The sequence below is a fragment of the Eubalaena glacialis genome, chromosome 5 (genome assembly GCF_028564815.1).
Source record: "Eubalaena glacialis isolate mEubGla1 chromosome 5, mEubGla1.1.hap2.+ XY, whole genome shotgun sequence".
NCBI lineage: Eukaryota > Metazoa > Chordata > Mammalia > Artiodactyla > Balaenidae > Eubalaena > Eubalaena glacialis.
Window position 1 is genome coordinate 48,360,100 of NC_083720.1, and position 14,116 is coordinate 48,374,215.

General features: G+C 38.6%; 1 protein-coding gene across 5 annotated transcripts in view; it reads right to left on the minus strand.

Annotated features, from left to right (window-relative positions):
- The window catches only part of KCNIP4 (potassium voltage-gated channel interacting protein 4), a 235,952-nt gene that overhangs the window by 14,164 nt on the left and 207,672 nt on the right, over positions 1-14,116 (minus strand). For all 5 annotated transcript variants that reach the window (XM_061191272.1, XM_061191273.1, XM_061191274.1 and 2 more), the window contains exon 4: positions 8,057-8,127. In XM_061191272.1, the coding sequence (XP_061047255.1) occupies positions 8,057-8,127 (71 nt within the window). The remainder of the gene's footprint in view (positions 1-8,056; positions 8,128-14,116) is intronic.

Below are 14,116 nucleotides of genomic sequence, written 5' to 3' on the forward strand. Positions count from 1 at the left end.
AGAATTCTGGAACAGAAGAAAGGCTTTCGGTAAAAACTAAGAAAATCGGAATAAAGCATGGACTTTAGTTAATAATAGTGTATCAACATTAGTTCATTAATTATAATAAGTTTACCATATTAATGCATGATGTGAATAACAGGAAACTGGGTGCGAGGTGTATGGGAACTCTCTGTACTATCTTTGCAGTTTTTCTGTAAATGTAAAACTGGTCTAAAATAAAAAGTTTATTTAAAAGATGATTTAAAAAAAGAGGGACCTGACCTTCAGACTGTTGAAGCAGATAGAGATATTTATTGGATGCTTTTTCTCTTGTCTCTCTTGTAATAATCTTCTGCTACCCCAACTTTCATTAAACACTTCAGTGTATGATAAGAGGGATTCAAAGAACTTGCCCTTGGGGGCCACAGGAATGTGGGCAAGGGCAGCCATGGCTGGAGGAGCTGGATACCCCATAGCAAGACTATAAGGAGGGAGCAGGCCAGAAGGACAGGGTGACAAGCAAAAGCTAGGACACATGCAGCACGGCCACAGTCCTTGGGAATCAACAGAAATGCATGGGTGAGGCCCAGGTTAAAGAACCTTTATGGCAAGAATTGTTGGATTCTACAAAAATTAGTCATGAAAATGGGGGAATGTCAGCTGCATAAGGACAAAAATTTGTGTCTTTTGTTCACTGTTGTATCCCCAGCACCTTGAATATATATATATATATATATATATATTTTTTTTTTTTTTAATTTATTTTTTGCCGCCCCGTGCCGCATATGGGATCTTAGTTCCCAGACCAGGGATCGAAACCACACCCCCGCAGTGGAAGCGCGTTGTCTTAACCACTGGCCCGCCAGGGAAGTCCAAAAAATATTTGCTAAATGAAGGAACGAAATGAAAGGACATCTCAGCTACCTTTCCCTTTACTCTGCCAAAGAGCAAAGCTCCCGGAATGGGCACTAGAAAAGAACAGGAGAATTATGTGGACAGGATGTGTGTGTGTGTGTGTGTTTGTGTGTGTGTGTGTGTGTGTGTGTGTTGAGAGATATAATAATAAAACTTAATGATTTAATAAATCTAATAAAATGGCAATTCTATGCCTATTGGTAACATTGCCTAAATAATTCCCCTTGATGCCTGACATCTCAAAAGAAAATAGCTATTTTACTTGACAAAAATGACTCATCCTTGAAGGAAAGTTTTCCTGTAACCATAATTGATATTTGGGGAGAAAAAAACCATTTTTTCTCATCGCTGTGAATGACAAAGGGATTATTTTGGGGGGTTTATAATGCCTCCGGGGGTACCACTCACATTTTATTCTGTCATAATTGAATTGTCAGTGAATGGTGTTTTCTTGAAGCTCTGGACTGCAGCAGTCCTGCTGTCAATCATCAGTTACCTGCAGTAAGCAGGGATAGCTATTCCAGAATTGTTCCAAAGGAAAAATACATTTTCAGACTCACTAGTTCAAGTAAACTTGCCATTAGGGATGTGCTCAGAGGAGTGCACTGCCCTGATGGTGGTAATATTCTAGAAAAGGTAACTGTTGAAATGGTGGTAAAGGTTCAGGGTTGCTTTTGCAGTCAACAATTGTGTCATTCAGTAATCAGTGCGTGGGATGAATTACTGAGTGGTAATTGTAAACATTGGTGATAATACTCAGTAATCAAATCATAGAAGACCATCTCAGATGTCTTCCAGCAAACATAATGCCTCAGTATCTCCCTCTGCAGGAGGCAATCTATTGTGAGGGTTAAGAGTGGGGGTTGGAAAACTATGGTCCAGGGCTCAAATACGGCCCACCATGTGTTTTTGTTAATAAAGCTTTATTGAAACACAGCCATGGTCACTTATTTCGGATTTGTCTGTGGTTGCTTTTGTCTACAACAGCAGAACTGAGTTGGTAGAATGAAGACTATATGGCCTGCAAGGCCAAAAATATTTACAGTTTGGTCCTTTACAGAAAAGTTTGATGACCCCTGGTTAAAACCAATAGGTTTTAGAGACTTAGGTAGAGCTGGGGTTCTATCCTGGTTCTGCCATTTACTAACTATATGACTTTGGACAAGTCACTTAACCTCTCTAAGTTTGTAATTCCTCATCTCTAACATGTGGCAAGTAATACAGGTCCTTTATTTTTTATCTGCAACTTACCACCCCCATCCAAAAATTCTTTTGTAAACTGAAAAAGAAAAACCTTTACCAGGAAGACAGGGGAGGTGGTGAATTTTGGTGCCAAAACTCATCTGATGCCAAAACCTGAACTGAAATGGCATGAAAGTATTCTAATATCTATCTATCTATCTATCTATCATCTATCTATCTATCGTCTATCTATCATCTCTATCCTTTATCATCTACTATCCATTATCTATCCATCGATCACATTAATCAGAAGACATCAAAAGCTGTTTTAATACTTCCAAATCGTAGTAGCTTGACACAGTATAAGCTTATTTACCGCTCCCATACAGTGAAATACGAGTGGGGATGGGGTTCTGTTCCATGCAGTCATTCAGAGATCCAGCCTCCTCCTACTTTGCTGGAAGGCAAACTGAAATATGTAACCTCACAGTCTCCATAGATGGGAAGAGAGATGAAGGAGATGTGGTCACTTCCACTAATCTCCCAGGGGTCAAAACTCAGTCCTGGTCCCACCTAGCTGCAGGAGAGGCTGGGAATACGGCCTAATCATGTGATCATAGAGCAGAGCGCATGGACATTGGATCAGTAGCGCTCTCTGCCATATTTATTGTTTATCATAGTTCATAGTTTTACTGAACAAATGTTGCACCCTTGATTATAGCATACTGCAGACCCTGCAGGAGACATTAAATAATATAGAGTATAGGCACAGCATTACGTTTCTAAAATCTGCAAGACTCTGAATGAAACTCAGCTGGCTCCAAGGATTTCAGATGAGGGACTGGGGACCTACATATTCCTCACCGGCAGGATAGCACAGTTGCTAAGAGATGCATTCTGGGCCAGACTGCTTGGGTTTAAATCCTGGCTCTCCTACTTTCTAGCTGTGTGACTTTGGGCAGGTTGCGTAACTTCTCTGTGAATCTCTTTCCTCATTTGCTAAAATGACAGGTTACTATATGTAATTCATTCAGCCCAATGCCTGACTCATAATGAGTGCTAAATAAGGGTCAGCTGGTATTACTGTGTGTAGCTATTACTATTGTTAATGTTATTTTTACACAGTTAGTACAGTGATTGACACACATAGTGCTTGTTTTATAATCAGATGCAGAACAATCTTTCACAGCATCACAGACAGAGCAATCATCTGGCCTGTGCTTGAATGTTTTCAGTGTTATGAGATCACTATGTAATAAGATGACCAATGTCATTCTTAACTGGCTTCATTAGAAAAATCTCCCTTGTAGAAACCACTGTGGTTAACATCTAATAAATACTGAGGACATATTTGGTGCTAGGTACTCAGCCAAGCCCCTAACTGACATCACTTTGTCATCCTTCCTTTACCCTGTGAAGTAGCTTTGCTTGCTGATGATTCGCAGAGATGAACACTAAGCCCAGAGGATTGAACTACTCAGCCCAGGGTCTCACAGCCACTTGGTGGTGAAGGGGTTTTAGATCCAGTCATATCTGGATCCAGGGCCCCTCCTGTCTTACTCACTCTACCCTTTGGAATTAAGCAAATTAAGTAGGAAACTTCCATTTCCCTTTATCTCAGAATCAGGATGGTCTCTGCTGTGCCTCCCAAGATGCTATTGTTACCCCAAATATGTTCATTGCCTAATCATGTCTGTTTTCTAGAGGCTTTTCAGGTAGGTAATCAATTTAGAAACATAACTACAATAACTTAGTTTTAAATTTGATTTTGATTTAACATTTATTAATTTAACCATTGGTTTGTCTTTAAAGAAAACAATTTTTTTACCAACATGCTTATAGTATATAGCCATTATAACTAATTTCCCAAATTATAATCAGCATTCATCACAATTACTGTGATGAATATTACGTATTACAATAGCGACATTATGCATGGTTCCATATCATTAACACCAGACTAAATTTACATGTGAAATTGGATACAATGTGCTATAAGTAATTGATGGAACGTTTCTGATACATTAAGTAATTTCAAGTAATGGAGTCACTAGCAGTCTTTGCCTTACTCAAACTAGCTATGAAAGATTTTATTAGGTAAACTGGAATGTTTGACTTTTATGTTATGGCTAAACTAAGGCCGTGCTGGAATTAATCGTGTGGGTAAAGTGCAGCAGACACTAATACGACATTGATCATAGGCTGCCAAATCGGAAGAAACATTACAGGGGACTGGTACCTATGACAATCTCACGTCTTCCGCACTAACTGCTGCTGCCACATCGGAGTCAACCCAACTGCCCTCGCCCTGACCACTGCCAGCTTCTCCTCTTATTTTCCCGGTGATATTTCTTGGTTAAGTTGTGAGATGACACATGGAGTTTCCTGGCCCAGAATCTTCATTTTAGTAGCACTCAGTCTCTATGAGCATCTAGTATGTGTGAGGAAGCACTTTGCTGCCCTGGTCACTCTGCCCCAGGGCCAGACTGAATGACCTCTCAGCAGGGCGCACCTCCCTTTTGTCATCCTGACTCCACAAAGTGTTGAAATGTAAGTCTACCAATTGAATTTTAATATGTCTTGAACTTGTCTCCTCCTTGTCTCCAATGCCTTAACTGTAGTTCGGGCTGACATCAGCTCCTGTCTGGACTCTTGGATAAATAGCTGCTAATTGGACTTGTTTCTAGGAACACAGCCCTGATACCTTAACTTCCCCGCTGAAAATTCTCCAAGGTCGCCTCACCTCCTGCAAGATAATTCAGCCTCTTTAGCATCCTGCCTCAGATGTGTCAGGATCTGTCCTCCACCTCCTTACACAGCTTTCCCGTCACCCTCCTCTTTTGTATTCCACCTTCCAGGTGATTTACAAATGCTTTCTCTTCATTCCCAGGCCTCTGCCTCACTCCCACCGCTTCCCATCCTGAGCCATTATTCTCTTGAGCATCTCCTGCTTGTCCTTCAGACCTAGTTCATCAAGTCCATGGGCAGGCTTCCCTGATACAGCCCCACCAGTGCCCTTCCTTGTTGATTCCACACCATCATCTGCTTTCCTTTATCCTGGCATTCACTGAAATTTCTGCTCATGTGTAAGACGCACCCTTCCCAATCCTAAAAATGCATACCCTCTAAATTATCTGGTTCCCATTATGCACAGTGACAATTCTGCACCCAATTCCAGTGTGTGAGTGGGGATTTCCTCACACCATCAAGTCATCTCCAACACCAGATGTGTGTCTTATAATTGAACTTAACGCTGATACTTTCTACCTGGAGATAGAGCCAGATACTACATCATTGCCCCCTCCCAACCCCCAACTTCAGATGCTACTTGCAAGTATAGGTTGTCACCTGTGCTTCTGACCAATGGGTTACAGATTGGAGGTTCCAACAAACCTTTTCTAGGGTTCAATGACTTTGCTAGAGCAGCTCACAGAACTCAGAGAAACATTTACTTACTAGATTACTAGTTTCTTATAAGAGGATATATCTCAGGAACATCCAAGTGGAAGAGATGCACAGGGCGAGGCATGGGGAAAGGGCTTGAGCTCCCATGCCCTCTCAGAGCACCCGGCTCTCCCTAAATCTCCAGGTGCTCACCACCTGGGGAGCTCTCTCAATCCTGTCCTTTTGGGTTTTTATGGAGGCTTCATTACAGAGGCATGAGTAATTAAATCATCGGCCATTGGTGATTGAACTCAGTCTCTAGTTCCTCTCCCCTCTCAGGAGGACAGGACGGAGGGACTGAAAGTTCCAACCCTCCATAATCAAGAGGTTGGTTCTTCTGGCAACCAGCCCACATCTCTAGCTGAGGTTCAAAGTTCACCTCATTAACATAACAAAAGACATCTTTGTTGTTCTCTTCACTTAAAACCCAATGTTTTAGGAGCTCTGTGTCAGAAACTGGGGACTAAGACCAAATATATATTTCTTTTTTTGGAGATATATTTCTTATTATAAATCACAATATCACACATATATTAAAGAGAGATAATGATTCTACTCCCTAGAGACAAAGCACAGCCATTCAGAATATAAGCAAATAGATGATTTACACATTTTACCAATGTAATATAAATAAAATATACATAATAAAACAAAATAATACATAATATATAAATAAATGTAATAAATATATAAGTATATATAAATAAAATATTTTTTATTTATTATTATTCTATTATAAATAAATAATGTATTTAGCTATGTGAATACTCGGGACATATTTCATCTTACTGATGCTTACCTGTAGTATTTTATGAACAAAATTAAATACAAATCACTTGAAGTACATCATTTGAAAAGGGATTTCCTTATAAAATTGTCAGTGTGGTGAATGTAGCATTTTGTTATATTTAATTTCTTTCTTCTATCTCTCACTTGCGGACCTTCGAGAGCAGGGTTTTTACTTTATCAGCTTTGTATTTCCAAGGCCTACCACAGTAATAGGCCCACAGTGGATGCCAATAAATATTAATTAAATTGTTTGCTTTCTGAGTTTGCTGTCATGCAGTTGGGAAAATGCACTTTTCTTGTATAAACACATAGAAAGTATTAGAAAGCAAACTCAATGTGTGTTGTCATTCGCACTTATTTTGAACGATAAGAGCAGCTTCTTGACAATACAATGAGGGAAAGTAACTGTTCTTAGGATTTTTCTTTCCCCTCCTCAAAAATTATCAGGCAGTACTAAGAGAGAAGTTTATAACAATAGATGCCTACATTAAAAAAAAGGAGAGATATCTCAAATAAGCAATGTAACTTTATCCCTCAAAGAGACAGAGAAAGCACAAACTAAGCTTAAATTAGAAAAAGGAAATAACAAAAATTAGAACAGAAATAAATAAAATAGAGAATAGAAAAACAATAGAAAAAAAATCAGTGAAACCAAGAGTTGGTGTTTTGAAAAGATAGACAAAATTGACAAACCCTTAGCTGGACTAAGAAAAAAAGAGAGAAGACTCAAATAAATAAATAAATCAGAACTGAAAGAGGAAATATTGTAACTGATGTTACAGAAATAAAAAGAATCATAAGAGACTACTATGAAAAATTCTGTGCCCACAGATTGGATAACCTAAAAAAAGTGGATAAATTCCTAGATACCCACAACTTACCAAGATTTAATCATGAAGAAATAGAAAGTCTGAACAGACCTATAACTAGGAGATTGACTCAGTAATTAAAAACCTCCCAACAAAGAAAAGCCCAGCAGCAGATGTCTTCACTGGTGAATTCTTCCAAACATTTAAAGAACTAACACCGATGCTTTTCAAACTCTTCCAAAGAATTGATGCGGAAGGAATACTTCCAAATGAGGCCAGCATTACCCTGGTGCCAAAGCCAGACAAAGACATCACAAGAAAACTACAGGCCAATATTCCTGATAAACATAGATGCAAAAATCCTCAACAAAACACTAGTAAACCAAATCCAACAGCACATTAAAAAGATCATGCACCATGACCAAGTAGAATTTATCCCTGGGATGGAAAGCTGAATCAATATATGAAAATCAATTATACCACACTGACAGAATTAAGGATACAAATCATATGATCATCTCAATAGATGCAGAAAAAGCATCTATTGACAAGTTCAATACCCTTTCATGATATATACTGTCAACTAGGAATAGAAGGAAAGTATCTCTACATAATAAAGGCCATACATGAAAAGGCCATAGCTAACATCACACTCAGTGGAGAAAAACAGAAACCTTTCAATGGAGAAAAATAGAAACCTTTCCTTCTAGGATTAGGAGCAGGGCAAGGATGCCTACTCTTGTTGAGTGTTCTTATTACAGTAATAATAATAATAAATAATAATAATAATAATAATAATAATAAAGGAATAAAAGGCTCAAAAAGCAAAAAAAAAAATTATACCACCAAACTCAAATTTTCACCTTAGAAGCACTAAATCCCTTTCAATGTGTCTAAAGTCAAAGCATATTAAAAAGAAAAAATCTAAGACTTACCTCAAAACTTACAGCTCCATTGTGGTCCGTATCAAATGCATTGAACAGAAAATGTGCGTATGTGGTAGAGTCTGAAATGTTGAAAATAAAATAATAAGTTAGCATTTCAATATCCTACAAAGGATTTGTATAGCATGTCCCAAGCCTCTTTCTATCCAGGAAAATTTACTCTACCTCCTTTGACTTGTGCTTTCTTCTCAGCTGCCCACCTTCTCTCCGTAGAGGATTGTAATTTGAGATTCATAGGTGTGAGTTACCTACAGAGGCCATTGGTGACAGAAGCTCTCTAAGTTTCTGGCTGGAAATGCTCTGAACACATGGGAGTCTTGGGTGATGTTACTGACATTGGGATGAGTAATGTTACCATAGGTGGGTGTGAGGATTAACAAGACGCATCTGGAAATCACGTAGTGCTTGGCAGGGACTATCTCTAGAAGAAGTAAAATAATAAAAATACTAGTAATGAGGCACAGATGAATTGCTATTATTGGTGTTGTTATTATTAGTTTGTTCATCATTTTACAACCCAGATAAGGATATCAGGACTGAGAGAAGTTGAGAAACTTGCCCAAAGTCACACAGTCCATAAGGAGTAGAGTGGAATATAACTTAGGTCTTTCTGACCAAAAAGCTAAGCTAGCCCACAGCTAGTAAGGCTGCCTGATGAAGTGGAAACTAGGGTGATTTGGGAAGTTTCTGAGGCCATGTTGAAAGTGGATTGTGTGGTCCTAAAGGTTCCCAGTTGAAAGCAGTGGGGAGCTCCTGCTTCGCCTGGGTCCTGGATGGGGTTAGAGGCTCTGGGCAATGGTAGACAGCTTTGGACAGCTCTCTTGTCCCAGTGCCACACGATGGTGCCTAATGGTACTGAAGTTCTCTGAAATCTAACACTTCCTCTGAGTTTGCTTCAAGTAGGTTATTTCCCTCTAATTTTCTTTCCTTCCATTTTCTCCTTTGTCTCCCTAATCTCTGAAATTTCTGCCTTTATAAAGTATATATATTTTTCTTATTGTTTTCTTTTCTTAGGGCACAGTTTTCATTTTTAAGTGCTTCTGTGCTTGACCCTTGATCAGATTTACATGATTCTTTTAAATGTTTCATCTCATGGGTTTTAGCCTTTTATTGTAACCTTTTTTATATTAAAAAATTGTAACCTTTTAGCTCATTGGCTCTAGCCTTTTATCTTCTTTTTTAAAACCTCGTCTATTTCTATTTTATAACTTTTAGCCTTTATTTTTACTGGGATTTAGCAAAACTTCTGTTCGCCTTTTACTTTATGAATTGCTTTTTGAAGACTGTCAAGAAACTAAGTCATAGAAGCAGGAGTAGAGAATGGCTCTCCCCAAATAAGGGAGGTCAGAGGTCATGCAAACTTCTCTCCTAGCTCTCAAGCATCCATGGCCTATGTATGGATTGTTTTCCCTGAATGCTTCACCCCAGTGGTTAACTCTGTTGCAGGCCACATATTTCACAAGGTAAATTGTATACTCAGTTTCTCAAAATGGTGGTGGCATTTTCTTTCACCTCTTATCTTTAAATATGATGTGAGGAACCACTTATTTTTAAACGTATGAATTAATAACACTGTTTACAATGAGCCAAACAGGCACCACAATTGGGCCTTAACAGTCTGTAAAACTGTTGTTTGTAGAGTGGATGTCTATCTTGTGTTTATTGGTCACAGCAAGAAGCCCTTTTGGGTATGAAACCAGGGTTTTGACTACAATCAACTTAGTGAGATTGTTGGGAAGTTCCGTATAGAATTATCAAGAATTGTCAGTCTATTTCTATTTACAGAGTTGTTTTGCTCTCAACAGTACTTTTACATAGACTTCTTGAACTATTTAGTGCCCTATGGAGAAATGAGTTGACAGATGGTATGCTAAACTTATTTTCAGGGAAGAAAAAATAAGGGGTTTTGCATATTTTAAAACGAGCTTCATTAAGCAGGTCTCTTGTTACCTTATTTACACAGCAAGAGTAAGTGCCTTTACCTTAGCAAGCAGAACTCACCATGAATAATGGCTCAGAACAAACGATGCTGGCAACTTTTAAAAACTTAAAACACAAGATAGTGTAGGCATACAATAATTACCATGCTTCTCACGGGAGGTTGTTCTAGTTTAAAGCTTGACACATGGGACATACACTCTCAAGGTTTGCCCTAATGTGGTTCAGAGGACGTCTTGTTCCTCTAAATGTACCTTGGCAAGTTTCCTGGAAGTGAAGCCAGTTTTCTAACCTAGATATACCAGGCGGAGAGAGGTTGCTCATACAGTAGTGGAGTCAGATTGCCCGAATTTGAATCTCAGCTCTACCAACTATTAACCGTGTGACCTTGGGCGTGTTGTTTAACCTCTCTGTGACTCAGTTTCCTCAGCTACAAAATGATAACAATATGTACTTCAGAGAGTCATCATAAAGAGATTAAATGAGATACTATACCCAAAGTTCTTAGAACAGTCCTAGGCAAATATTAAATGTTCACTAATTATTAGCTATCATTATTAAATAAATGAGATCAAATTTTTTTTTTACAGATTAATACAGTTCACCTGAAAACATTTCTATTTTTTGTGAACTCTCAATTGTGTATCTAAGTGACTGAAGTTCTAACCTAATGGAACTTCATGCTCAGTGAAAACCAGTACAATTATACCATGAATGGTATTGAGTTTCTGACAGAGTTTGGATTTCTTCAGTAGACATCTGGAGACAGTGAAAGTTTTTAAAGAAGGGGAATGATGCTACTAGCTTTGATGGGGTGAGAGGAAAGAGCTAAGGCGTTGGAAGTGTCTGACTGGGCACAGAGGTGGATTCTGTAGAGAAAAAGGAAACTGTCCACAAAACCATCTTGGTCTGATTTCATCTGACTGTGCTCTTCTTAAATACTCAGTAAATATTTGCTAAAAGGATGAATAACTGGCATCCTGGATTCTAGATTTCAGTACAGTTCAGGGCTCAAAAGAAATGACAATGGTTTCTGCTCTTCCCATATGAGCTGACAGTCTTCTTTGACCATAATTCCTTCCATATAACAAAAACAGTTACTCAGTATCATATGATGACTTTGCTCTGTTTCCTGTAATTTTACTTGTGAAGCTGAACATTAAATGTTGAAATTTTACAGTTAGGGGACAAAATTTGTGGAGTCTTAGGATAGGAAGTGATCTTGGATACCATTGAGCTATTTATCTACATTTAACAAAGGCAGGAAGTGGGTGTAGGTAATGTTAGGGAAGTAGTTATGGTCACCTAGTTAGTTAACGGTAGAGTCGGTAATGAAATCAAGACATTCCAACACTAACTCTTAGAAATAAAGGATGTTAGAACAGAAGGAAAACATGAGGATTCTTCTGTTCCACATCTGGTGAAGGAACAACCTGAGGCCCAGAGAAATAAGCTTTTTGAGCCACACATTTTAGTGGGGGCAGAGTCTATCTGTAAACTCAGCACTCTTGACTTAGTCCAGTGTCTTTAACCCAATTATGTCCAGAGCACAGTGATGATACCAACTAATCCCTTGGTTGAAAAGACCATTGATACACATACATTTCAGAATATTTAAACAAATACACTTGATTATCATGTTCCAGGTCTGTGGTTGAAATCAGTCTGGTTGATTTCTTTCTTCCCACCACAAATCCCCTACTCCCACTTGAATTCAAGCAAAAGGTACAGAATTAGTTTAATGCATTTGAATATACAATTCATGGCAATGTTACTACAGTAAGGCAGGTTCACATACATGAGTGGTAGTCTCTGTTCAGTATGTTCTCTCTAAATCACCCTGAAAATTCCTAGAAATATTGTCTGCGCATGAGAAGGATATTCAGTGGGTGGAGTTATTTGGAAAAAAAATTTAAACCTTTATGTCCATAGAGCTCATCTAAGTGCCTCAAGTGCCTTGAACGCAGTGATTGTTCAATAAATATTTGTTGACTTAGATTCTTCTGACTGAAGCTCATTCATTCGTTTCTTCAGTAGCTGTTTATCAGGTGCCTCATATAGTCAAAGCAAATGCAAAATTCTTACAACAGAAGCAGGAGTAGCCCAGGAAACTGGAATTTTCATGAGCTTTAAAAATGCCTGGTGAGCTAAGAGTTTCTAAGCTAAGGTTTCCCCTGTACGTGGCACTGAAAAGCATTGCTGTAATGATACAGGTAATGGCACAAACAAGCCATTTCCTCTCGGCTTGTTTTATAGGAGACATACTTTATCCCCTACAAACAGGAAGATTCTGTTCAGTCCAGCTGTGCTGACATCCAGAACTCCAAACAAGTCGTGCTTGGTAAACCATCTTGCTAAGAAGTAGAGAAAACTAAAGAGCCTGACACAGTACAAATTGCAGAAGGTTCTGGCAATAAGACAAAGAACCTTCCTGGAGGAAACTGTGAGACATTGTGATTTATGGACCCATCATTGTTACGACTCATAATGAGAGACATCTGTTGCTTTCAGGCCATCAACCTAAATAAATGACTCCACAGAAATGTGAGGATGGCCATAACATGGATTTGCCTGCCATCGGAGAATACATTCTTCCTTAGGATATTTTCCCTTTTCTAGTGGCACTGCAAGATACAATTTGCATGCACGATATTAATTTTTAAAATTGCAAGTCATCATTTTTTAAAATATTTCATTTCCTTCAGTAATGCTGGCTGCTTTTAGATTTATGCATTCAATTAACAGGAATAATCAATGAATTTTTAAGAGTGCAAGAGTGATTTTTCCACAAATCCCTTTGGACTTTGTAACAAGAATCTCTTGCAAAGGATTGTGCTTAAGTAGATGTTCTCTAATGTTGAAATGTTATTTTTCAGATAAAGATAAATTTTTAATGTGGAGTTGTATCCAATTTGTAGCATGTAATAACTTTCATCTGAGATAATCAAAAAATAAAAGATTTGCATTTGTGCTAAGTGCTTTCTTTTTTAAAATTTTTTATTTATTTATTTATTTATTTTTGGCTCTGTTGGGTTTTCGTTGCTGTGTGTGGGCTTTCTCTAGTTGCGGCGAGCAGGGGCTACTCTTCCTCGCGGTGCGCGGGCTTCTCACTGCGGTGTCTTCTCTTGTTGCGGAGCACGGGCTCTAGGCGTGCGGGCTTCAGTAGTTGTGGCACGTGGGCTCAGTAGTTGTGGCGCATGGGCTCTAGAGCGCAGGCTCAGTAGTTGTGGTGCACGGGCTTAGTTGCTCCGCGGCATGTGGGATCTTCCCGGACCAGGGCTTGAACCCGTGTCCCCTGCATTGGCAGGCGGATTCTTAACCACTGCACCCTCCATTTGTGCTAAGTGCTTTGATATTAATGCCTATCAATACGTTGTCAGACACTTAGTTTATAGTAAACATCATTCTTTTAAAAAATTCCATGGTTTTTAATAATTTAGAAATATGTGTTAAACAAAGATATTCTAAATTCCTTATTAATGCAGACAAAGGATCCATTACAATCCTGGCATCAGACCCTATGACCAATACCTGTCTGTGGGCTGTTATTAATGAGATGGGGTTGGGGAAGTTGTCACCTATGATGTATCCAAATTCATGTAATGGTGGGTCACCCTGTGTTTTCTCCGAATTCTAATTTAATTCTTTGAAAAGTCCATCTTAAGTGAAACTTTCTGTTTTGATAATCCATGCCCAAAATTGAGATTTTCAATTTCAATTTCAAATTCAACCTATTAAATATCTAAAGCCAAAAGTGAATCTAATTTTTGTATGAAACAATTACTATTTAAGTGTTGTATACATTCAAAGTGCCTTTTACAGATATTATCCCATGGTGAGGTGGATGTCATTCGTTCATCCATGCATTCACCCTGTTTTGCAGTGAGTATCTAGAGCAACTACTTGTCACTCACTGTTCCACGACCTGTGGGTACAGCAGTGAGCAAAGCAGACAAAAACTTCTGTTCCCTTGGAGATGACATTCTAGTGGAAAAAGAGACAGTAAGCAACAACACAAACAAATAAAATATACATTATTAGATGCTCTTGAGAGCTAAAGAGAAACATAAAGAAAAGGCATGGGGGATATGTAGGGGTTGTCCTTTAAGCCAG